The following is a 24,810-nucleotide window of genomic DNA, read 5'->3' as shown; positions in this document are numbered from 1 at the left end:
CTAACGCCCTCGTGTTTGGGTTCATAACATCACCCGTGGGCTCACACAGCTCAGGGAATTTCACCGACGACGTCTGAATGACTGCTGCTTCGTTTCACTCTATTCACGTCATTTGTGCCACACCAAGATTTTTTACAAGATTTACAAGATTAAACCGAAGTTTCAATGACTTACAACAACTTCCTTGTTGTCATGACTTACAACAATAGGGGGGGGGGGGGGGGGCATTAATTGTGTATCCCTCCACAAATTGCGCAACTGTAACGCTGGCAGCTCGTGGGGAGAGGAGGGGGAGATGCGTTCATGTGATTGGTTGAAAATGAGGGCAACATCTGATTGGCTACAGATAGGTCTGTTTAAAAAAACGCATTTGTGAATTCAGCCAGGCAGGGGAGTCTCATAAATCCACACACACATGTGAAGCAATCCACAAACAAATGCAGTGCGATCGACAAACAAATGCATACAAATCCACAAACAAATAGAAGAATCCACATAGAAATGCAGAAATATATTTGTGATTTGTCTTTAACATTTATATAAATCGTAATTTATTTACGTGTGCATTGTAATGTATTTGTGAATCGTTCTGCGTGCATTTGTGAGTCTAATTTATTTGTAAATCCTTCTGTGTGCATTTGTAAATCAAACATATTTGTGAATTGTTCTGTGCGCATTTGTGAATCTTTGTGTTTGCATTTGTAAGTCTCTGTGTGTGCATTTGCAATTATTGAGACTGATCTGACCCCGTAGAGAGAGAGTGTGAGTGAGTGTGTGCGCGCAAGTTGGCAAGGATGCTGCATTGGCTCAATGTACTGTGATTTCAGTCATGTTAACATGCAAAACTTTAAAAAAAAAAATTCCTTGACTTTGTTAGGCTTGTCTGAAGAAGTGCTATATTGTATACTTTCAATTTTTAAAGTGATAACACATTTGGCTCTGGAGTTTTGAAAGTAAAGAGAGACAAAAAAACTTGCCTTCATCCATTTCACATCAACGCTGTGTCTTGACAGCTCACACTCAATAGAGATTACGGCCCCTTCAGGGAATTTCTGGTCCTCCAGTTTTCTGAAAATGGTCACTGGGGGCTCTGGTAAAGAAAAAGCAAGCTTAGATCGGCAAGCAAAAGTCTTTTGAACATTTCTCTAAACAGTGCACCACGTTTAGGGCCTATGTGTTGCTGCTCAAAATCCCATAAGCTATACGGTTCAATTATGTGGACTAATGTAACACAATGAGACAGCGTTTTAACCCCTAGCTTAAAGGGATGATGCATACTTAGCGACTTGGCATGGGGCGGATTATTTTACAGCGTGAGGTTAAACTATCACCTGTCGGAGAGTGAACAGAGCTACCGCTTTTCATTGTGTCATGCTAGGAGGCTACTTGCAGGCTACTTTGTAACGTGAGCATGGATAAAGCCAACAGAAGTAGAGCCATCACTCTATTCTGTTCTCATGCCTCAACTGGTTGGCATCTGGTCTACTTTGAGTGGACAACTTTAGTTACCAGTCTGAGGTCACAACAACATGTTACATATTGTTTTGGTAGTACTGCACTGCAGTGTAGTTCACATTTATTGTGGCTTTGAAAAGTCACAAATTAGACCGTGTAGTATATTTGACAGCTCTACGGCCTTGTTATGAGTACACTACTTCAAAATGACATGTACTAGTTAGTTACTCATTTAAATTAGACAAATATATTGATTCCGTTATATGGTAACTCCTGTGACACCAAATGTTGGTCTCTGCTTGTTGAAACATTGGCGAAATTCCTAAATAACCTACCCTTCACAACAAGCCTGGCAGATGTCTTCACATTCTCTACGCAGAACGTAAAGGTGCCAGTGTCTTCTACTGATAGGTTAGAGATAGTGAGGCTGTGGACTTGTCCCTTGGCACTCATACGGAAGTGATTTGTTGGCTTAAGCTTGATTGCGTTTCTCATCCAGGTGCCTGGGACATCGGGATGGGAGAGCTCCACCTCAAAAGATGTTGTTTCTCGCTCTATGGTTTTAATGTCAGTCATCCCTCTTTTGATTGAGATTCTTCGAGCTGCAAAGAAAAATAACAGAGCGGTGTAAAAGGCATCACAGAACTATGAACAAGTGCAGGGACATGTATCAATCTACTTTGTGGGCATTTTGATGTCTTGGTACATGTTGGTATAATGACAACTGAGTATTAGTTACAACAGAGTTTATGTTTGGAAGATTGGCCTGAGTAACAATGATTTTCCTTCCGCTGTACCACTGAGCAGACACAATGTCCATTTTCTGTTACAGAATAGGCTTAGAGTCTGTTCTCTGTTCTGTAGACATCAGTCTGCAGCTAAACAATACAGCTGGCACACATTGACAATCCAATATTTAATCACTTCAGTATGGGGCTTTACACAAAAGCCAGCTTGGAAACTGTGAACATTTTTCACTTATTCTAACAGACGAGCATTCCCTGTGGAAAAAAAAGGAGTGTTTATTTTGGAGACCAGATGACAGCAACCTTAGTTTTGAAGGCCAGGGTGTAAATTTAGATGCAATGAGAGGAGATCCAAATTCATTGGAGGTGCCAACAGCAGCCTGAAGTCCTGAATTTCCCCTTACCACCCACACTAGTGTTGAAAGAACAGCCTTTAATTCACCTACTGGCCTTTGGTTCATAAGGCGAAGAAATATAACAAGCATGACAAGCAAAACAAGCATTAGTATGTCTTAATTACTACAAGATGGCAGTTTTGTGGTGTGTAAGGCTTGCTACTTTGAAGAAATGAAGTGGCGCTTGTTGTTGGGAAACTTGTACCTTCTTTGCAAAACAGAGTTCTAGTTGTTGGAACGGTGGCATCTTAACATGTCTTTCATCAAGCACTACCCTTAAAACTGCAATCTGCTTTCCCTTTGACATAGGTAGGAAAGTAACTGGGGCTTAATCGATCCTGTCAATACACATACGCTGGTCTGAAAGTCAGCCCGAGCTGTAAGGCTATCACCTGTTGGTTGCCATCATGCTGCGGTACAAGTGCCACCCTGGTCCCCACTGGTCACTCAAATTACTCTTACTCAGTCAACTTTGCCTTCACAAGAAGTAGCAGTGGAGGGTGTGCAGGAGGTGGCGTGGGCGGCAACGGCGGTAAACAAACAACAACGAGGCATAGTGACAAGACATGCACACTCACGCTCCACTGTGAGTTGGGCTTGCGTGCGGTCATGGAGGGTTTCACAGCTGTAGGTGCCCCGGTCAGACATGGCCAGTTTGTGGAGGGTGAGACTGTGGTTGCGGCCGTTGTGTTTCAGGGTATTCTTGGGCCCAGGGTGGATCAGTACCCCTTGCCTCATCCACTGCACCTCTCCCGAATCCAGACCCACCTCCACCTCGAGAGTCACCTCACCGTACTCTTGAGCTACAACTGGTGTCATTTTCTTGGTGAACAACACTTGATGTTCTGAAAAAATAATTCAATTACCAGATGGTAGAATCTGTCAAGTCAGCGATTTTGATACTTTTATATTATAACACTATATGTATGATTTTTTTGTTAATTCTACCAAAAAATACTCCGACAAAGCAAAGTACAAAACAGACCGAAGACAATCTGCAACGTAATATTGCAAGTTTTAGGACATTTACCAGAGGAATTATAACCGGAGAAGCTGCTGCTAAAAGCTATCTTTCAAAGTCACCTCTTCAAAGTTGAAACTAGTTTCAAAGGATGTGTCATAGATAAACATATGTACCAAACATATGGACATAAGTACCAGAGAGATATGAGGTTATTGAACTTCAAATTGCGGTTAAATGTTGGGACTTCTGTGATTCATAAAGACCATTATGTGTGTAGGTATAGTGTCTTGTGCTATAATCATAGTGTGAATGGATGGGACAACAACTCACCTTGAATCTGGAGTTCTGCCTCTGATACCGAACCCTCTGCATCAGCTGTCACTCTGCCGCCATCTGAAACCGTGCAGTTGTGGATGCACAGCATGTGACATAGTCCGTTGCTTGAAATGACAGTGCGCTTAGTCAGAGCGACTCGCTTGCCATTGAAGCGCCACACCAACCGGGTGTCCTCTGGTGAAACCACGCACTTAAACACTGCATCTTCTCCCTCACAGACCGTGATGTTACGAAGCTCCGCTATGAACTCAACAACACGGGGAGCTGAAGGCAAAGCATTCATCTCAATTAGACTCATTGTGATCAAGACATTGAGATGGCACGTGGACTAGTTTGAACTACTTTTATTAATATTTTATTATTAACACATTTTTATGTATAATATAAATGGACTTACTTTCTACAGTGACAGTAGCTGAAGTCCTGTCATCTGTGGATTCACAGGCATATTCTCCAGCATCTTCTTCCACTAGTTGGCGGATGGTAAAGCTTCGCTCTCGACCTTGTGCCCTTATTGTGTGCCGACGGCTTGGAGAGATCTCTTGCCCATCTTTTATCCACTGGACATCTCCTTTGGGCTTGTTGATCTCGCATCGTAATATGAGATTACTGCCCTTCAGAGACGCAATGCTCGCCAGTGTTCTGGTAAATTTCACCTTCATTTCTGATGAAAATATCATTTCAGAGATGTTAGCTTTATGACAATTGCAATCAAGTAAATGTTGACTTGGAAATTGCAGTCACATTTAGTTTGAGAGTGCCACATACCTTTGACTAAAAGACTGAAATACATCTCATCTGTCTTTACGTCACAGACATATTCTCCAGAATCTGACAGCTGCAGGGGATTAATAGTGAGCTTGTGGGTATTACCCTCACTGGAGATGTGAATGTTGTGCCCGGTCAATAGTTGGCCATCTTTCAGCCAACGAATGTTGGCTCTTTCTCGGCTCACAATGGCACACATTGTAACACTCTCATTTTCATAGGCTGAGAGGTTATTACTTGTCTTTTTATTTTCGAACTTAACCAGGGGCTCTGAGAGAGATTTACAAAGAAGTTACTTGTTAATTCTGTGTTAAAATACGGAACAATATGTGAATCAAACCGGAACTACAGAAATTAAATCTCTAAAACATGTTTCAAAGTCATTTAAAATCTTACCTTGGACCTCCACAATTGTTGTCAATTTGTCATTGATGGCATCACAAATGTATTTTCCAGAGTCTGAGGGCCGAAGTCCAGAGAGAACGAGCTTCCTGACAACATCGTAGCTGTCGATTTTTATACGAGTGTCTGGTTTCAAGATTTCACCATTCCATAACCACTGAACTGTGGCATTCGGCCGAGACACCTCGCACTCCAAAATAAGGTCATCTCCTGCAACCAGGATGTGATGCTCCGGGTGGCCTGAGTTTCCAATGATCTGTACTTGAGGCTCTGAACATAAAACGCAGTGCATTATTTTCCTTCTGAATGAATGAAAGATGGATAACATTTACCTTGGCTAATTAATATGACTACCTTTGACGGTGATGTAGAAGACCATCTTATCATCCACTGCATCACAGGTGTACTCTCCCGAATCCTCTAGCGCAGCATTTAGGACAACCAGTGATCTGAAAACGCCTTGCTCTTCACCACAGTATCGCTCAGTGTCATCGATGAGCTGATTATCTTTGTACCAACTGACTGAGGCATTGGATCTGGACAGTTCACACACTAGAATAATGTCATCCGATACTAAGAACTGCTTTTCTGTTTTTGCTTCTGTTTTTCCAAGAATCTTTACAGGCAACTCTGAAAATGAACAAGAAGGAACATATTTTTACTGGATCAGAAAATCATTTGTATGCATTTTCTGTAAAACATTATTTTTCAAGTAAATGGTTTTTAAAATTGAGCCCAGGAATTTCAGGAATTCTCCCAAGTATTTGGATGAAGTTAATGATCTGGTTCTAAATCTGTATCTTGTATGCACCATATACAGAAGTTGGAAAGAGAGTTATATATTTTAAATACAATAACCTACCTTGCACTTTTACATGGAAATCCATCACATCATCCTTTGCATCGCAGACATATTGCCCAGCATCTTCCATTGTTAGTGAGTGAACAGTTAATTGACGCATGACGCCATCCTCAAGGATTGTGATATTTCTGGAGTCTTCTACTTCTTCCCCGTTCTTCTTCCAGGTGACCTCTGCATTTGATCTCGAAACCTCACAGTCAAGAACAAGAGTCTCCCCAGCCACTCTGTCTACTCTACCCGCCATCTTCCTTGGACGTACAAAACGAACAGGAGGCTCTGTGCATTTAGAAAATGTTGTGTTAGAAATGGATTGACACTGACCGAGCAACACATTTGGTCAGATCTACTTTTTTCATTCCTTTACCTGCTATGTTGACAAAGAATGTCATGGAGTCATCTGCAGTGTCACAGACGTATTCGGCGGAGTCTTTGACGGTAGTTTCTGGTATAATAAGTCTTCTGTAGACGCCATCCACCTCAAGGATAAGGTTGTTATTCTCCTCCACTTCGAGTCCGTCTCGATACCAGCGCACCACTGCATTGGGCCTTGAGATCTCACAGCTCAGTACCATCCTCTCGGAGCTCTGCTGGCACAGCTCCATTTGGGACTGACTTGGGGACACAATCTGCACTGGAGGTTCTGGAAAGCCAGTTTAGTCACCACTCATTAGTTAAATGTATACGACAATATAATAACTTTCTTTCTCAGATGTCAAGTTGATGCATGTATCGCCTGCAGGGATGACTTTGCATGCTTGACATCTTGGATCATGGATGAATGAGTGAACCCCTAACTTTGGCAATATTACAGGCGTTTATGCTTCAAACAAAGTGGTTGTTGTCAGATCATTTAATAGTGTCTGAAACCTTCTCCCTTGCTTTCGAACATTAGAATTGGTGGGTCTGCCACTGAAAATGTACTTTCCAAAACTAATAACAAGCATGTCCCCCCGTCTGTTAGTTTTTGTGTCTATCATCTTATCTTTTTCCACGAGGGCAGGCGCTTCAATGTCAATCATCAATGTGGCGATTCACAGCAGATACACTTTGGTCTTTCGACATGTTCAGATGACACAGCACAAACTTGTTTGTTTTGAAGCATACTGATGCCTTATATACCAAAATCTATTTATGGTGCTTTTTGCCATTGCTGTTTTGCTGCGATACCTACAGATGTATATGTACATACAATATACTGTAAGTAGTATAAGGATTTTACCTGTAATAACAAGGTGAAAGAATATTGAAGCGTCGGCTGTATCACAGACATATTCTCCAGAATCGTCCACTCCACTAGAAATAATCTTCAGTCGTCGATAAGGGCCTTCGATCTTGAGCTTGATGTTCTCACTCTCTTGCAGCTTTTGACCGTCTTTGTACCAGCTGACAACCCCGTTTGGACGAGACAATTCGCAGCTCAGAATAATTTCCTCAGGAACGTGACGGTCAAGGTGGACATCCTCCTTGGGGTAGATTATCAACACCGGAGGTTCTTTGGAAGAAGAATACATGCAATTGAGAAATTGAGACATGCATGCACTCTTTTCTTTTTGCATTTTTTCTGTCACATATTGCCAGAATTTGTATAACTATTTCATTACCTCGTATATTAACCTTGTACATGAGAATATTGTCTCCTGCACGGCATGTGTATGTGCCTGTGTCAGACAGTTGGGCTGAATTGACTGTCAGAGTCCTTTTGGTGCCCTCTGCTTGCATTGTGATATTGTTGCATGGTTGCATTTCAATTCCATCTTTGTACCACTGGACAACGCCATCAGCCCTTGATACTTCACATGACAGAACAAACGGTTCTTGTTCCACAACACTCTTGAAAAGGTCCTCCTCCTCTGGGATATCAGCAAACGTTACTGGTTGCGCTGCAGAAGACAGTACACAAAAGAAGTAAGTTCTTGCTCTAATGTACTTTTTATTGTTTATGATAATCCATGCAGCAATTGTAGGGTCAGGTTTTAACAGCTTAGACATGTTAATTTCAAGCCTTGCTATCTGAAACACAACTCCTTAAAGACATCATAATAAACAATGTTAATGCACTTCTAAAGCAAAGTGAAACAATTAATTTAAGCAATGCACTGACCTAATGCAGTTACCACAGGTGTGTTGGAAAAACTAGTTGACTGGTCAAAATACATGCTATGAAATGAGAAGCGACACAATTAGGACAAATTGGAAGGAAATCTGCAATGATGAATATGATGATCAGGTTTTGCTTCCTTCTTAGATGTTAGAGGTCATGATGAAGGTGTGAGACTCCACAATGGCAACATATTGCCAAGTAAAAACTTAGCATATCACCTTTCACCTCCACATATAAATCGTTGAAATCTGAGTCATCATTGGTTTTACAACTGTACACTCCAGAGCTTGAAGATGCGGGTGACTTCATAGCCAGTGTCCTCTTATTGCCCTCTGAATCGATGTTTGTTTCCAATTTTTGCAAGAGATTTATTCCGTCCTCACACCTGTAGGTCTGGCCTGTGTGGTCTGCGATCTCACATTTGATCAGGCTGCCTGCTTCAACAGATGTGCTCCTCTCAGCCTCTGTAACAGCTGAGAATCAAACTGGTGCTATAGGAATTTCAATTCATTGAACAGTTATCAGATGTATATGCCATGTAACACTTTGGATTTACAGGCTTTACCGGATTTACAGGATTTACCGTTTTACTCAACATTGAACAGATGGGTTTTATAGTTGCAAACAGTGCTAGACTCATGGACTCAAACAGTGTGGGCTACAACCGTTACCACTGGACTGAGCAGTTAAATCTGCAGTTCCCGTAGTGTCACCTTAAAAAGTTGTGGTAAACATGTTAGCAAACTGCTACCTTATTTCTTATGTCAGTCAATTTAACAGTTGTGTTTGTGGCACTTCAATCTTTAGCTCTGTTTGGGTCTCAGCCAACTCCTGAGGGAGATTTCTGGCTTTTTAGCTGCTAAATGCTCCACTAGTTTCACCATAGTTAGCTAATAGCAATAGCATGCACTGTGTGCTATTTGCTGTAAGCCATACATACCTAATTCTCAGAGCTTTCATGTTGAAAATTGTAGCGTGCTACATCTGGAAACAGGGTTGATGAGAGCAGCAAGTCTGAACCAAACGGTAAAGCTGCTTGTTGTAAAACCAAATCAATGTGATCCAAAAACACTGCACGGTTCCATGGAACTTGCAGAGTAAGTCTGAGTAACCCCTTTCACATTACACATATACTTTAATCCGTTGTCAATATCATTTTTGTTTTCTGTAGTTTTAAGATGCAGTTTTACCACCATGCTCAAAACAAAAGTCCAGTCTTAAAGGGCCTTTAAGCATTTGCTTGTTAGGGCAAGAATGGCATTGATCTATATAGCTGCCACAGCTTTAAAAAAACAAGGAGCAACATTGAAAGTACATACTTATCAGTGCACCTTGTTACTTAGAATATACGGAATGAAATAGGCTGATCTAGTAGCCAAGCATTCACTGAAATAAGTTAGTGATTCTGACAAAGCTAAAAAATATTGGATCACCTGCAACATCCACCTTGAATTCTATATGGTCATCTGCGGCCTCACAGCTGTACACACCAGAGTGGCTGACTTCTGCTGATGTAATAACCAATGCACTCAGCCTTTCCTTTGCTTGGATTTGGCTTTCATATTCACTCTTTGGAAGCAGCTGTTCTCCATCCTTGTGCCAATAGACCTGGGCAGTTGGCTCTGAGACTTCACCATGCAGTTTTATTGGGCAGCCGGCTTCAACAAATGTGTTTCTTGCGATCTCTGGAAGTTCTGAGAACCTCAGCGGTGAGGCTGGAGGGTGTTATAAGATGTGCAGATCTATTGTTAAGCTGTCCGAACATCATTGAAGAAGTGGTGTTCATCATCAACCTTGTTGGTTATTTTAGCATAGTATAGCTTTGTGCTTTCAGACGGTGTTACAGAAAACTAAATACATCTAACTGAAATTGTGGAAAATAATTGTTCAGCTAAGGGTAAAACACCTGGAAGCTCATTACAACTGAAAACAAGAAAATCACCTTTGACGTCCACATGGAATGTCACGACATCATCACCGAGGCTACAACTGTAGAGGCCAGAGTCGGAGACCTTAGCGCAATGGATGGTTAATTTTCGCAGGCTGCCATCTCTTTTCATATCGAGGCCTGTTTTGCAAAAAAGCTCCACCTCATCTTTAAACCAGGAGACCTGGGCGACAGGGCCTGAGACCTCACACTGGAGGATAATTGGACAACCCATTTCAATCATCTTGTATTTTTCAGACAGTGGGATTGGTATGATCTGTGGCGACCGGCCTAAGAGAAGGAAATAACAAGGGTTTTGGACAAGGGATGAATTGACAACAGTAGACAAAATGCAGTGTCCTGCCAGTCATACATGTTCTCATGAACATTCAACACAAAGCATATTTTGTTCATCACTCACACCATAAGTAAGTAAGATGGACCTTGTATGTATGATAAGAAGATGGTAAGAATGGAAATAAATCACCTTCTAAGTCCACTTTAAATGTGATGGTGTCATCAGCTGTTGAACATTCATAGGTGCCACCATCTATGTTTTCAGCTGAGTGGATGAGTAGTGTCCTTGTAAGACCATCTGACTGTATGTCCATATTGTTTTGTGGTAGGAGTTTCAACCCATCCTTGTACCAGTCGACATAAGCAGAAGGATCGTGAGAGAGTTCACAGCTGAGGACAATTGGAGAACCTTCTTGGACGGACTTGCTCTTGTCAGTCTCTGGAAGCTCTGAGAACTTCACAGGCAGTGCTATATGTTTCAGATATTGCAAAAAGAGTGTCTTAATATACTCCATAGAAGTCATTTCTTGAAGTAATTTAATATCCAATCTACTTTATATTTAATTACAAAGAATTTCCAGACAAAACAACAACATAAACACAATCTGCTTAACGAAGACAATTTGTAAAACCAAAATGTATACAAAAGGATAAAAGAGCAAGAATCAAGGTCTGAAATTTCAGAGTTATCCAGTCATCACAAAAATCACAGACAAAAATCACAGACAAAAATCACAGACAAAAATCACAGACAAAAATCACAGACAAAAACCACAGGAAAGATACAATCAAGAAAGTGACTAAGTGTCATTCGTGATAAAGTATTCAGTTAGTGTATTTAATGAAAAAGAGCAATACCCAAAACGTTAGCTTTCTTAAAATATTGAACATGCATAATAAGAAGCTGCATTGTGAAGCTGCACATTTTTAATAAGCTATTTTGAGAGATTATGTCCTTTATTATCTGATTTAACTTAGTTAACAATCGGCATTATGCTGAGGTGTGAGGGGGAGTTGTGTTTTTTGTTTTGTTTCGTTCGATCATGCAATAACAAATTACCAAAATATGTAACGTTTCAGAGGAAACTTTTTTGCTTTACGTCTTTTAGAAAAATAGTTGACTCATTTGGCAATGAGACAAACTTGACGTAATCACCTGCTGTTAGTTGGCCGTGCAAGACAGTGAAAGCGCTACAGAGTTTCTGAGCATCACCTTTGACTTCCACAGCGAACTGGATGTCATCATCCTTTGACTCACAACGATATACGCCACTGTGAGCCCGCTCTGCTGATTGGACAACTAGACTCCTCAAATTTCCTTCTGACTGGATGTCCACTCCGTTTTGAGGGAGGAGCTTTGTTCCATCCTTGTACCAACTGACCTGTCCCGTGGGCTCTGACAGTTCACTTTGTAGAACAATGGGAAAGCCTGCCATGACCGTCTTTTTCTGGTCACCCTCAGATAAAGCTGAAAACTTCAGAAGTGGAACTACAGGATTGAATGTAAAATAGAATTGGTCAATAAAACAGATACTGTTATCAACCAAAGGAAGCAAAGCACAATCCTGAAACTAAAGGCTTCAGCAGCACATTCAACCATTATAAATGCATGCAAATCGTTTACCTTATACCTAACAATTTGTATTAATTTACTGTAAAATGTGTAGCTTTCAAATAATCCATTTAACTTGTTCTAATTTTATTTTGCCTTGACTGAAAACCTCTAAGAAGTTAGGAATAAAATATCTCTACTGCCTATTCTGATTTTGAGAAATACAAATGTGAGATGAAATTGAGCCTCAAAGTGTAGTAGACTATATCTCCAGGACAGGTTTGCTCTACTGACATTACCAGCTGCTCTCAGACATAAAAAAAAAGAGAAACAGATGGAGCCACGCCATCTCCGGTAAGGTTTTACCATGGTAAATTTCATAACTAGGTATGTTTTAATGAGGGACTTGCTGTGTCTAAGGGGAATTTTGATTTAGAGATAGAATGGAGCAAGAGACACAGATATTCTGCCATCTTTTACAACTTATATGGACACTTAAAGCTATTTTTATTGTAGCAAAGTAATTATAACATTTGTGTTCTGTGATCTTGGTGTGCAAACTGCACATAAAAGCAATGTCTTAGTTGTTGCTGGTGGTCTGTTTCTTAGACGAGGTTGATCGTATTCATCCAGAGTAATACTCTACTTTTTATTTATAAGCAAAGCAATAGTGTTTGGACGCACTTGTCCCTGACTAAAATGTATTTGCAGAACAGATATGAGCTTTTGTCACCTTTAACATCCACATGAAACTGCATTGCATCATCTGTTGTCTTGCAGCTGTAAATCCCTGCATGAGACGGCATCGCTGACTGGAAAGCCAATGTTCTTATGGAACCCTCTGCCAGCATGTCTTGCCCAGCTGCTTCCCGTAGATTTATTCCATCCTTGTACCACTTAACTTGAGCGTTAGGATCTGATATCTCACATCGCAGCATTATTGGTTCATCAACTTCAACAGACTTGTTCCTCTCAGCCTCACAAAGTGTTGTAATTCTCACAGGTGGAGCTGGGGATGTTTAAGGTAACATCGAGAGAAAATTGTATCACTAATAGTGACTACAACAACATTTATCTTACAAACAGAAGAGCAAAATCTCAAATCCAGATTAGTCATGCCAATAAGAGTTAAAATAAGGAATAATAATAGATATGTCTTCATGTTATTAGTAATCTAACAAGAGGTATCTTTGGTTAGACTTGAGATAACTAAGCATTCAAGTTAGGATTTGAAGAATAATATATTTACTCTTTTTCCTAACTTTAATATTCCTCACAGACCACCCAAGCTCACTCTTTGACATTGCCTATCTAAGTAATTTTAGTATGAACAAAATAAAGTAAATGTAGAAATTGTCAAAATGTCGAGGATTGCAATAAGCAATAATTAATCTTATACAATTTCAACATTGTGCCAGTCCGATTTTTGCCTAATAATGCTAACTGTTTAAATCACCTTCAACAGCCAACTTATTTGCAGTGACACTGTCACTCCAGTGACTGTCACATGTCCTTGATAGATAGATCTCTTCTGATTGGACAGTAGAAGTCTGCTTGATATAGTGAGGCTCTGCCCACTGGGTAGAGGATCTTTGCCCAGAGTTAACTGTGCTGTCTACTTGGTCTTCTGATGCCTTCATGGTGTGATGACACTCTGCAGGGCCTGGTTGGGCCTCCCTGGACAGATACAGCACTTCTGCATGGTGAGGTACTGTCTGTCCTGTGTGATGGAGGTCATCCAGTCTAGCATGCGCAGACTGTTGCAAGTTGTGGTGCTTTCTTGGTTGGACCATTCCTGCGTCTTCAGAGTCCAATGATTGAGGGTGTACAGTGTTGCATAAGTCATTGAGCTTCTTTGAATGGGCAGTTGATGTCTGTTGGTTTCTGTTGAACTCAACTGATTGGTCAGTTGCAGACCATAAGGAGTGACGGAACCCCTCTGAATGGACAATTTTAGTTTGTAAGCGATCAAGACGCTCCTCTGACAGGATCGCTGGCATCTGTATGGCGCTGCAGAGCTTCTCTGTTTGGACAAGTGCAGTTTTTAAAGATTTAAAAGGCTCTTCTGATTGGACAGTCTCAAAACGTGAAGATTTAAAAGGCTTCCTTGATTTGACAGTTGCTGTTTTTGATGTTTTCTCTGATTGGGCATCTGCATTCCTGAAGGTTTTACAGGGCCCCTTTGAATGGACAGTTTCAGTTTGTAAGCAATCAAGAAGATTCTTTGACAGGGCAGCTGGCATCTGTATGGAGCTACATATATCCTCTGATTGGACAGTTGCAGTATTTGAACATTGAAAGGGCTCTTCTGATTGGACAATTGTGTGTGTGGATTTAGAGGGCTCTTCTGATTGGACAGTTGTGTGTGTGGATTTAGAGGGCTCTTCTGATTGGACAATTGTGTGTGTGGATTTAGAGGGCTCTTCTGATTGGACAATTGCAGTAAGTGAACATTTAAAGGGCTCCTCTGATTGTACGGTTGTATGTGTGGATTTAGAGGGCTCTTCTGATTGGACAGTTGCAGTAAGTGAACATTTAAAGGGCTCCTCTGATTGGACAGTTCCCATTTGCGAAGATTTAGAGGGCTCCTCTGATTGGACAGTTGTAGTCTTGAGGGAGTTACAGGGCCTCTCTGAATGGAAAGTTTCAGTTTGTAAGCAATCAAGAAGCTTCTTTGACAGCACAGCCGGCATCTTTATGGAGCTACAGAGCTCATCTGATTGGACAGTTGCAGGTTGTGGAAATTTAAAGGGCTCGACTGATTGGACAGTTGCAGTGTGTGAGGATTTAATGGGGTCTTGTGACTGCAGAGATGTTGTTTTTAAGGAGTTACAGAACTTGTTTGATATGACTGTTGAAATCTGTAAGTGGTTATCAAGGTGTTGTGACTGGGTAGTTAAAGTATGTAGTGGATCACCTAGCTCTGACTGGGCAGTTGGCATCTGAAATGGGATTTTTAGCTTTTCTGATTGGACAATCAGAGTCTTGAGAGCAGATTCTTCTGATTCAACAGCTGCAGTTTGAAGAAAAGTACAGAACCCATCTGTCTGCACAGCTGTCTGCAGGCAATTATCAAGCTCTTCAGTTGTAGCTTTTTCATGCTGAAGATAATAAGTTAATTCCTCACCTTGTGATTCTGTGGGATTAGTGTGATGGTGTATGTCAGATTGTATTATTGTTGGCTTTACAGAGTTACTGTAAACTGGAGATTGGGTATTTGTTGTTTGTTGATTGTCAGAGAGTTCCTTTGGCGGTTTAGTTGTAATCCAGTCAGTCATATATTCATATGTTGACTGAGGTGTTGGGATACGCCTGGAATGTTCTTCATCTTTCTGTGCATCTCCTCTATTGCCATAGAAGGTGCCAGAATTCCATTTTGTGGACATGCAGTCAACGTCAACGGGGTAATCCTCTTCAATGGACTTCTTTTCTTGGTCAGAAGAGAGCCATGGCGATGTAGCTATAAGCATTGTGATGTACACAGAGAAAGGTTTTCAGTGGTTGATGGTTACTTCTTCTCATAACATCATTTTACATCAGTGTGGGTTAGCATGGAGTTATGGGATAATTCATTGCAAAGACAAGCAAGAAGATCGACCAGGTTTGGTCTTAGATTGAGCTCCTACATATTCCCCCTTCCACTGGCTCATAATACTGTTTTACCACCAGACTGTTCACTAACACCTAAAAAGTACATCAATTTTCTTCTCTTTGATAAGAGTTTGTTGTCATTGCAACGGTAAGAGGTTCAGGGCAGCAATGTGAATGAGAGGATCTGGTGATGAATAAGACATAAGATGGACTTAAGAGTGGTAAGCTGCTGTGACAAGCAAAGATGGTTGTTAAAATGAAGAATTAATTGACAAACACAACATATATGTTAGTATGAGGAGCAGCTACTCAGCTACTAAACACCCACATTTCGATTAAGAGCCAAACACTGCAGGAAATGACATGGGATCAGGATTCAATGTGACAAAAAGCAACTTCTAATGGAAAAAAGATGCAGATGCCTCAGATGATGGAGCTAACAGTCAAATACACCACTATTGTTAGTGGCATTTATGTGCTGGGTTAAGATGGATGACTGATGTTGAAATATATCAAATCACCTTCGACATCAACAGTGTATTGGCCAGATGCATCAGCTATCTCGCCAATCTCGTGACCATAGTGACACTGCTTTGCTGTTTGGACAAAGCCAAAGAGAAAACAATGAGCTGGGTGATATCTTCACGTATATCACTAAATACTTGATTCTTAATTGTGCAGGTACAATGTGGAACACAACCTTTCATGTCCACATTTAACTGTTCATCACCAGATGTTTCACAGCCAAACCTCCCATCACCAGGCAAGTCATTTGACTGGAAGGGCACAGTTTGGCTGCTGCCCTGTGATTCACAGTCAGCGTCCATTTTTGGGTAGATTTGGGTTCCATCTTTGTACCAAGAGGCTTTGGCAATGGGATCTGAAATCTCAAATTGCTGAACAATTTGGCAGACCGTTTCAGAAGACTCAGACTTCTTAACATCAGGACCAAGCAGATATGCAGGAGCTGGCGCTACGGACAGTCATTGGGGGGTTCATTTACATGTACATTATTCTAGATGTTAGAAAAAGTGACTTCAAAGATATAGTGTCAAAACTGGCAGATGCTCTGCATTATAACAACAAAAAAGAAGATAAAAGCTACACAGTAAGTCATAACTCAAATTAAACACATTTGCAGAATCACCTTGATTGTTTACTATTAATTGGGCGACATCATCTGCTGTTGCGCAATAGTATGCTCCAGAGTTTGAAGGGTGAGTTGGTTCAATAACAAGGGTCTTCTTGATGCCTCCCATTTCCAAATGAGGCTCTTTATAAGAATTATGTTCTTCATCCCTCTGCAGTGACACCTGGAAAGCAGGGTCTGAGGTGTCATATGTTGCCTCAGGTGGGCAGGTTGCTTCAAGTGACTGCGGCTCCACCACCTCTGGTGAGGGCGACAACGGCACCGTTGGAGCTAAAGATGATGATTTGTATTATAATTGCGGACTGAAAAGTGCATATTCACACTCTGATTAAGAAAGGGGTTATAGATTCAGCTTTCCGAAACAGGGAACCAATCGGTTATATCTCAGACCAAATTCAAGTGGAAAAGAAAACTTTTCAGGGATTACATAGATATAACATTGTGAGTTTTGAGCTTGATTTAAGAAACTGTTACAACTTCACACACAAAACACCACTTGAAAACGGACACACAGACAAATATGCATATTGTAAGTGTTAGTTGCATCTAGTCACCAGGAAGCTATAGGGTTTGCTCTAAGAATAAAGACATTTAAATAAAAGTCACCTTTGATATCCACAGTGAAGTCAATAGTGTCATCAGAGGTTTCACAGCTGTATAGTCCTGAGTGCAAGAGCTCAGCAGCTGGGATAATGAGTCTCCTCAATGTGCCATTACTCTGTACATCCCAGTCATTCTGCGGAGAGAGCTTCACAGCATCTTTATAGCAGCAGACGGCCACAATGGAGTCTGCAACGTCACATTCCAGCTCCAAAGGTTTTCCTTCTTCAAGTGACTTGGTTCTCTCAACGTCAAAGATAGTAGAGTACGTCACTGGTATAGCTAGCATTGGGAATTCAGGAAAGCTAAATAAAATCAAGACTGTGGACATGGGTACCTTGCAAAAATGTAACCGCCAAGCAGAAAATGAATAGGGCCTTGAGATGTTTAATTCAGGGCACAGCAGTCGCGAAGCAAATGGTTACAACTAATAATGACCTTCGGCATTAACACTGCTTTAAGGTTATGTGCATGAAACAGTACGTCAAACCACAGACAGTACAAGCGGGGGTTATTAGTGGCGTCTATAAAGAGGAGGTGGGGTTATAATATTAAGGCAGAAGATAAAAAGTGTAAAGTCACCTTTGATCTCCACTTGAAACTCCATGGTATCATCCTGTGTGCTGCATTTGTACACACCAGAGTGGCACAGCTCTGCAGACTGAACAACTAATGTCTTTGTGTTGCCCTCTGAGCGGATTTCTAAACCAGAGTTTGCAATGAGCTGCACCTCATCCTTGTACCAGCAAACGTCGGCCTCAGGATCCGACACCACACACTGGAGAGCAATAGGGCAGCCTGCTTCGATCGACTTGGTCCTCATATCCGCAGGAATGGCTGAGAACTTCACAGGTGGAGCTATAGATATGTTGAGATCGTATGTCAACCTTGGATCAACCTCATGCCAGCCTTCAAGATTATCATAATCTTTTTACTGACAACTAAATTGCTAACATGCTGCAATGCAGTTTAAGAAAAGGTGACAGCTTAGCTGCACTTCTTAAGAGTGCTAAGAAGAAAGGCAACGAACAACATACAAATGTGTCATCAGAGTTAGTTGCTTTGCTGAAGAGGAGCTTGTTAATGTTGCACATCGCTTTAAGGTCAAACAAATCACCTTTGATGTCCACACTGAACGTGATGGTGTCACCCTTTGTCTTGCAGCAGTATAACCCAGAGTGGAAAGATTCTGCTGAATGGACAATCAGTTTTCTCGCCAAGCCGTCAGTTAGAATATCTAGTCCAGTTTGAGGTTGAAGCTTTGACCCGTCTTTGTACCAGTGCACCTGGGCAGAGGAGTCTGACAGCTCACAGCATAAAGCAATAGGGGAGCCAGTTTCGATGGTTTTGTTCCTCTCAGCTTCTGGAATAGCTGAAAACCTCACGGGTGGGGCTATGGATATTTAGATATTTGAATTGATTAAGTTATAAAGGTAACATGCTAAATGCATTTGTAGGTAAGAAAAGAAAAAAAAGAGGTTGAAAGTGACATAGATTGTTAGTGAAAGACAACAGCATTGCAAGAAACTCTCCACTCACCCTCTACTTCCACGTTGAACCTGATGACGTCATCAATGGCATCACAGCAATACACTCCAGAGTGTGAGAACTCTGCTGATTGGATGACAATTCTCCTCATGGTGCCCTCTGATTGGATATGCTGACCCTCCAGTGTTTGTATTTCCACCCCATTCTTGTACCAGTGCACTGGAGCTGCAGGGTCTGACAGCTCACAGTAGAGCACAATGGGGTTCCCAATTTCTACAAATTTGTTTCGATCCATTTCTGACATTAGTGAAAACTTGACAAGTGGAGCTGCAAATTTGAGAAAAAAAATGTAAACATTTGACCTAAATTAGACTTTACATCTAGGTTATTGAACTGAGGGATACAATATCAATATTATCACATTTATCTTTAATACATCTTAGCCTTAACAAGACACCCACTGAAACAAAAATGATGACGATGACCCATACTTACACACCTTGAATGTACAGTGCGGCAGAATCCCGAATGCTATAGGCAATAAACGTGATCTCTGCTCCATTTTCTGTTTCACGAACTCCTCGAATGCGAAGAGATTGGTGTGTTCGTGACCTGCGCATGGAATAACGCTCCTCTTCCTGAAGCTGAGTGCCGTTTAAAAACCATGTACCGATAACTGAAGCAGAGAGCTCAATAGAGAAGATGGCGTCTTGCCCCTCGGGCACCAAGGCGTCCTGTAAGGGAGCTTGTATTCTGGCAACTGGAACTGGAAAAATAATCAGATTATTCAGGATTTAGCTTGCAATATCCTCGACTGTTGCGATTTCATTCATCAATAACAACAAAAACATAAACATGTTATAGTACAACAGAACTTACCCAAATGAACAGCTTTAGGGAACTCAACATTGTTGCTCCTTCCATATTTGTTTACACTGCAGATGCGGAATCGATAATCGGCTTCACATGGTACGCTGTCACCAAGGATCTCCACAGAGGTTGCAGAGTCAGTGGTCAGACACTGTAGCCACTCCTGGGAGCCTGTGCCCACTTCCTGTCGCTCAAGCACATATCCAGATGGGGGGTTCTTTCGAGTGTCCTGAGCAGGAACCCATGAGAGAAGAGCTGCATTAGCACGCTCTGTGTTGATCTGCACACCCACTGGACAACTGGGAGGACAATGTCTGGCCGCTGAAACAAGAGAAACCCATTGTGCATCGATGTCTCTCTGAATTGCAACGACTGATGCATATGGATCAATTCCCAAAGTAACAAATTAATCTCAATATTTTTTTGGTGTGCAAACATATTGTTTGGAGTTCAATGATCGACAGATGAGGCACCCTACCTTTCACTCTTAGCTGAGAGGAAGTCTTCGATCTGCCGACAAGGAAAGTCACAAGGCCAGAGTCTTGGGGCATAGTATTGACGAAAACCAGGATGTGAGTTCGGCCAAAGGACTTAAGGATGGTCTGATGCGTCTCACGCAGCTCTACGGCATCTTTGTACCAATGTATGTCCATTTCTTCTTTTTCCACTTCAACACAAAAGGCTGCATTTTCACCTTCCAATACGTCCACTTTTCTTGGAAGCTTCCGCAATATTGTTCCTGCAAGGAAACACTTTGAAAGTGAGTGACTCCTTTGCACATTGACAGGATGAGGATTTTGATTATCTAACGGAAAACAATGACCTTACAAACAACATTTGTCCTCCAACATCAATGCAAACCTGCATTGTCAATTTAAAATCCTTTTCTGTTCTGATACTGCTATGGAAAAAGTTTTGGTTCGGTTTATATAGATTTTCAAAGGTGAAAGGACCTTCAGGATCACGGTTAAATAAATAACTTCGAGTCAGGGAATGATTGTGTTCATGGTTTAAAGAAACACTGTTGACTGTCGGTAGTAAACGCAGAGCAAACGGTCTCCCATGGTATAGTCCAATGTCTTTCTGACACGTACAACCCCTTCTACTCTACACATTTGTTGTTTGGGCATTTCCTGATGGATACTGTCGTTTTTTCTTGGAAGGACAGTCTCATAAAGGACATAGTAATATAGTGTTACATGACAAAGTTGACAAATTGAGACATCGGATTTTATGTTCACACTGAACGTGATGGTGTCACCCTTTGTCTTGCAGCAGTATAACCCAGAGTGGAAAGATTCTGCTGTTAAAAATGTCATCTACAAGGATTTGCCTCGTCTCTCAAGTTCCAAACCAGCTCAAAGGAGGAGAGAAAAGGAATTAAATACTTTTGTCAACCAAAATGACAGAAGGAAAACAAATTAAGGGTTATCACAGTTTAAGTTGGATCAACGTTGGTTTGTTTTGATAGTCCCAAACATATATGTAACTGTCTTTTCTGAACCATAACTCTTTTTTTATTGAAAGGGCACTGTTGTATTTGTATGACCTCATAGGTGTTCAATAAAACTCCAATATACAGTATAGTAAATGTACGCTATTTGATTATATCATCCTGATTTACCTTTCACAGCTACCTCGGCAATGCTTCGGCCCCCGTCGGGCATCTCGCAGAGGTAAATCCCATCATCGTCGACTCCGATGTCACGGATAGTTAGTCGCCGTTTTGTCCCCCACTCCTCCATTCCATATTTGTCCCCTGGCTGCAGCCGTCTGTCCTCCAGATACCACGTGATGGGAACAGAGTCCTCTGGAACTTCACACTCGAGAACAGCCAAATCTCGCTCCCACACTTCGAGATCAATGAGAGGCTGCTTGAACCGCACAGGCGGCTCTGGCGTCAAAGAGGAGGAAGCACACCAGTTTGATTTAGCCAATATATTGTATCAAAATGAAAAAAAAAAAATCTTAAATTAAAGTATAGCTTCAGATGTTCCCATTAACTAAAATCAAAATATGTTACGTGATCACTGGAAATTCTTCAGGCAAGTCGACCCTGAGAAAACGTACACGGCACATCAGGTGTCCTTGTCGTAAAGGGTGTAAATTGAAATATATTTGGCAGTAAGTTCTAGTGAAGCAAACAAGATGAGCAAATTCATGAGACAAGTGGCTCATTTAGACGAGGAATGGAAAGGTCATTAACACATCGGGGTGTTGGGTAGGAAATAAAGTGTTTGTAACCGACACCATCAGACAGTACCAGACAGTTGTAAACAAAGAATGTGGACTGTATTTAGTAGTCCATGCAAAGCTCTTCATTTCCTTATCTTACTAAGTCCAATTAAACACACTTAGACAAATGACGAACTACATTGACTATTTTCCATTCAAATCACCTTTTTAACCATTATTCCCACCTTTCTGTCTTTATCTGACTGACGCAGAATGCTGTTTGCTGGTGCCTTGAGTTTGGACTTCTCTGGGCTATGTGAGGAATATGATCTCTTTCCCAAAGACTTCGATCACATGGCCCCTAGACATTTCCCAGCTAAGTGACTTTGCATACATCATAGTGCTGTTGGAATCCACCTCAAGCTGATGAACTTTGCCTGTTTGTCACTTCTCGGGTTGAATATCAGACCATTAATACATTTCATTAATCCTCCTGTGGAACAGGATTGAATTTCTTTGAATGCATCTGGTAACTGATTATATTTGCACCTCACTAGCCTGCTGACCTGACTTTTTATGAATTCAACCGAATGATGATACGAAGCCATATACTTGACATTTCCGTCATTGAGTTCCTTAAGTGGGCATTTGTGAGCAGCAAGATGCGTCAATCGTTGTGCTATTCGTCAGTATGAGCTGTAATTTGCTTTGAAAAAGCACTGATCACATCCGCAAATATTTTCTATATACTGTGATAATACGCTTTATTGTAGCACTCAGGTATATACTTTGATTTTCAAACTAGGTTTTTGGAAGATAGAAAAGATTGGAACAATATGTAATATTAACTATATTAGTTTTTTGTACCAATGATAAATACACTATCTCCTAAATATTTACACGTTTGTAAGATGTCATACAAATTTTCAAGGTTTCATTTTGCCATCCCTGTCTGGCCCGAACCCACATATATGATCTCAGAGTACCTTTTTGGAGATATCTCACTGACATCATCTGAGTATCAAATGGTTAGAAATCTGATCCAAGAACACACCACACCCTCACTCACTCCAACACCGACACTTTCTCCCATTTTACAAAAGTCTAACTCTGAAGCCACTGAAAATGATCTTGACTCACCCTTTACGGAGAGATGTACGGCACTGAGGGTTTGCCCGGCGGTATTTGACGCAGCGCAAACATAAACTCCATTATCCTTTTGCTTACAGTACAAAACTTTAAGTGTGAAGTATCCTTCTCTGTCCTCGTATAACAAGTAACGCCTTCCGGACAGCATCAGCCTGCCGTCTTTCCTCCAAATTATTTCTGGTTTGGGTTTTCCAGTCACAAAGCAGCGGAATTTGGCATGTTTGCCCTCCGTCACTGCAAACATTTTCACCGTCGTAGACTTGGTGTCGTCTTTGAGCCGGTTTAGCAAATGCCTACCACTCCTCTGCTTTCCCTGGTGGCCTTTCCAGTGGCCGTTTGTGTAGCCGTTACGGTTTGCCTCATCCTCATGTCCTGGGCCGGCATCAACCAGCAACACGGCTCCGGCCAACGCTTCCCCAAACTCATTCCTGGCTTTGCATGTATACACGCCACCGTCTGGAGCACGAGTCTTGAAGATCTTGAGCTGGAACCATCCACCGTCCTGGAAGCCCACACTGAAATGCGTGCTTTCAAATATTTCATTGAGTTTCCTGCCGTCCTTTTCCCAGACCACCTCTGGTTGTGGGTTTCCCCAGAGCTTACAGGAGAAGACCGCATCGTCCCCACGGCCGGCTCGAGTGGAGAGGGGCTTGATGAGGAACCGTGGCTTATTTTCCTCTCGCAACTCCATCTCGTGCGCTTCGCCTTCCACCTTCAGTGTGGCCGCTGCGTACGTTTCCCCAATGCTGTTCTTTGCTTTGCACATGTACTGACCACTATCCTCTGTGGTCACGGCCGAAATGATGAGATTGTACACGTTGCCATCCTCAAAGACCCTGTATTGCCCCTGTGGGTCAATCTTTTCATTGTTTCGCTCCCAGATAACTGCAGGCCTTGGATCGCCACCAATTTGACACTTTAGGACTGCATCAGTTCCACTTTGCACCACCACAGGCCGCGGATAGGCAAAGAAACGTGGTGCACCACCAAACACATCCATTTCTGCTTTGGAGTGAGCGTCACTTCCCCTTCAGCAGTCCAGGAGATTAATAAGTAGCAGTTGTTCACTGGGGGAGGGCAGTCCAACTTCTGCACTGTAAGTTTCTAAAAAAAGTAATAAAAGACAAATTACTTTAATATCAAACCGCTTGTAAGATTGAGATAATATTGGAAAATGAAACTAGCTAAATAGTAATTTGTTCAAACATTTTAGCCAGACCATTATGAAGTTCTACTTTTTTAACCTTCCTGTTATAAGGTGGTGAAACCTCATATTTTAGAATGGACAACGCACACCTCCTCCTCCTCTGTGTGCATGCGTGTCAGCGCAAACGGATGGTATGATTATTAGGGCTCATTGAATTAGATCTGTCTGCATGAGAGAAAACACAGGCTTGCAGTGAGAAGGGGGACAGCCTAGTCCTATTGCAAAAGCAGCCACAACACATAGTCAGTACAGCTGGTGCTGTATTTCAATGGGAAAGTGCTTAATATAGTACGCCCTAAATAAAGACCTGCGAGGGAGTGTGTGTCGGGTATCACAAAGAAGGTTCTGAAACCCGCGTGGTCACACAAACAGGCCGAAATCACTGTCTGCCCACCCAAGAACGATATGCTGAGAATATGTCACTGTTAAATTGAACATTATTGCAACAGTGATATTCAAAAAAGAGACTTCCCCACCAGAGCTACCATCACATGTTTTGTTGGCAGCTCTGAGTGTAAAACAATATCAGTTAGGAAATCATAGAATTGTGAAGAGTTTGTAATTATTTCTCGCCTGGTGAAAAGTATGCTCCCCTTTGGACCAATTGGGAAGGCTCCCAGAGTGTTGATCATGATTATGTTTTAAGGATTCCTTTTGAAGGATAGTTTTTACTGACATATTTGATCACAATATATTCCTGATTTATGATAAAGTATTCAAACAGTAAAACTCAAACTTGTATTATTATTACTAACTCTTGTATTCTTTCACACCT

The 24,810-nt window shown here is 41.5% G+C and overlaps 1 protein-coding gene across 1 annotated transcript in view; it reads right to left on the bottom strand.

Annotated features, from left to right (window-relative positions):
• The window catches only part of LOC117750618 (obscurin-like protein 1), a 29,335-nt gene extending 5,507 nt beyond the window's left edge, over positions 1 to 23,828 (bottom strand). The window contains exons 1-16 of the mRNA XM_034561887.1: positions 22,820 to 23,828; positions 21,129 to 21,398; positions 19,983 to 20,243; positions 19,514 to 19,825; positions 19,134 to 19,400; positions 18,686 to 18,961; positions 7,530 to 7,808; positions 7,148 to 7,420; positions 6,293 to 6,568; positions 5,929 to 6,204; positions 5,421 to 5,696; positions 5,061 to 5,336; positions 3,891 to 4,160; positions 3,175 to 3,441; positions 1,791 to 2,057; positions 978 to 1,090 (exon numbers count right to left, since the gene is read on the bottom strand). Coding sequence (XP_034417778.1) covers positions 978 to 1,090; positions 1,791 to 2,057; positions 3,175 to 3,441; positions 3,891 to 4,160; positions 5,061 to 5,336; positions 5,421 to 5,696; positions 5,929 to 6,204; positions 6,293 to 6,568; positions 7,148 to 7,420; positions 7,530 to 7,808; positions 18,686 to 18,961; positions 19,134 to 19,400; positions 19,514 to 19,825; positions 19,983 to 20,243; positions 21,129 to 21,398; positions 22,820 to 23,828 — 4,968 coding nt within the window. The remainder of the gene's footprint in view (positions 1 to 977; positions 1,091 to 1,790; positions 2,058 to 3,174; positions 3,442 to 3,890; positions 4,161 to 5,060; positions 5,337 to 5,420; positions 5,697 to 5,928; positions 6,205 to 6,292; positions 6,569 to 7,147; positions 7,421 to 7,529; positions 7,809 to 18,685; positions 18,962 to 19,133; positions 19,401 to 19,513; positions 19,826 to 19,982; positions 20,244 to 21,128; positions 21,399 to 22,819) is intronic.
• Between the last annotated feature and the right edge of the window lie 982 nt (positions 23,829 to 24,810).

The sequence above is a fragment of the Cyclopterus lumpus genome, chromosome 21 (genome assembly GCF_009769545.1).
Source record: "Cyclopterus lumpus isolate fCycLum1 chromosome 21, fCycLum1.pri, whole genome shotgun sequence".
Taxonomy (NCBI): Eukaryota; Metazoa; Chordata; class Actinopteri; order Perciformes; family Cyclopteridae; genus Cyclopterus; species Cyclopterus lumpus.
The sequence above is the reverse complement of the archived record's forward strand: the minus strand, read 5'-3'. Positions and strand labels throughout refer to the sequence as shown.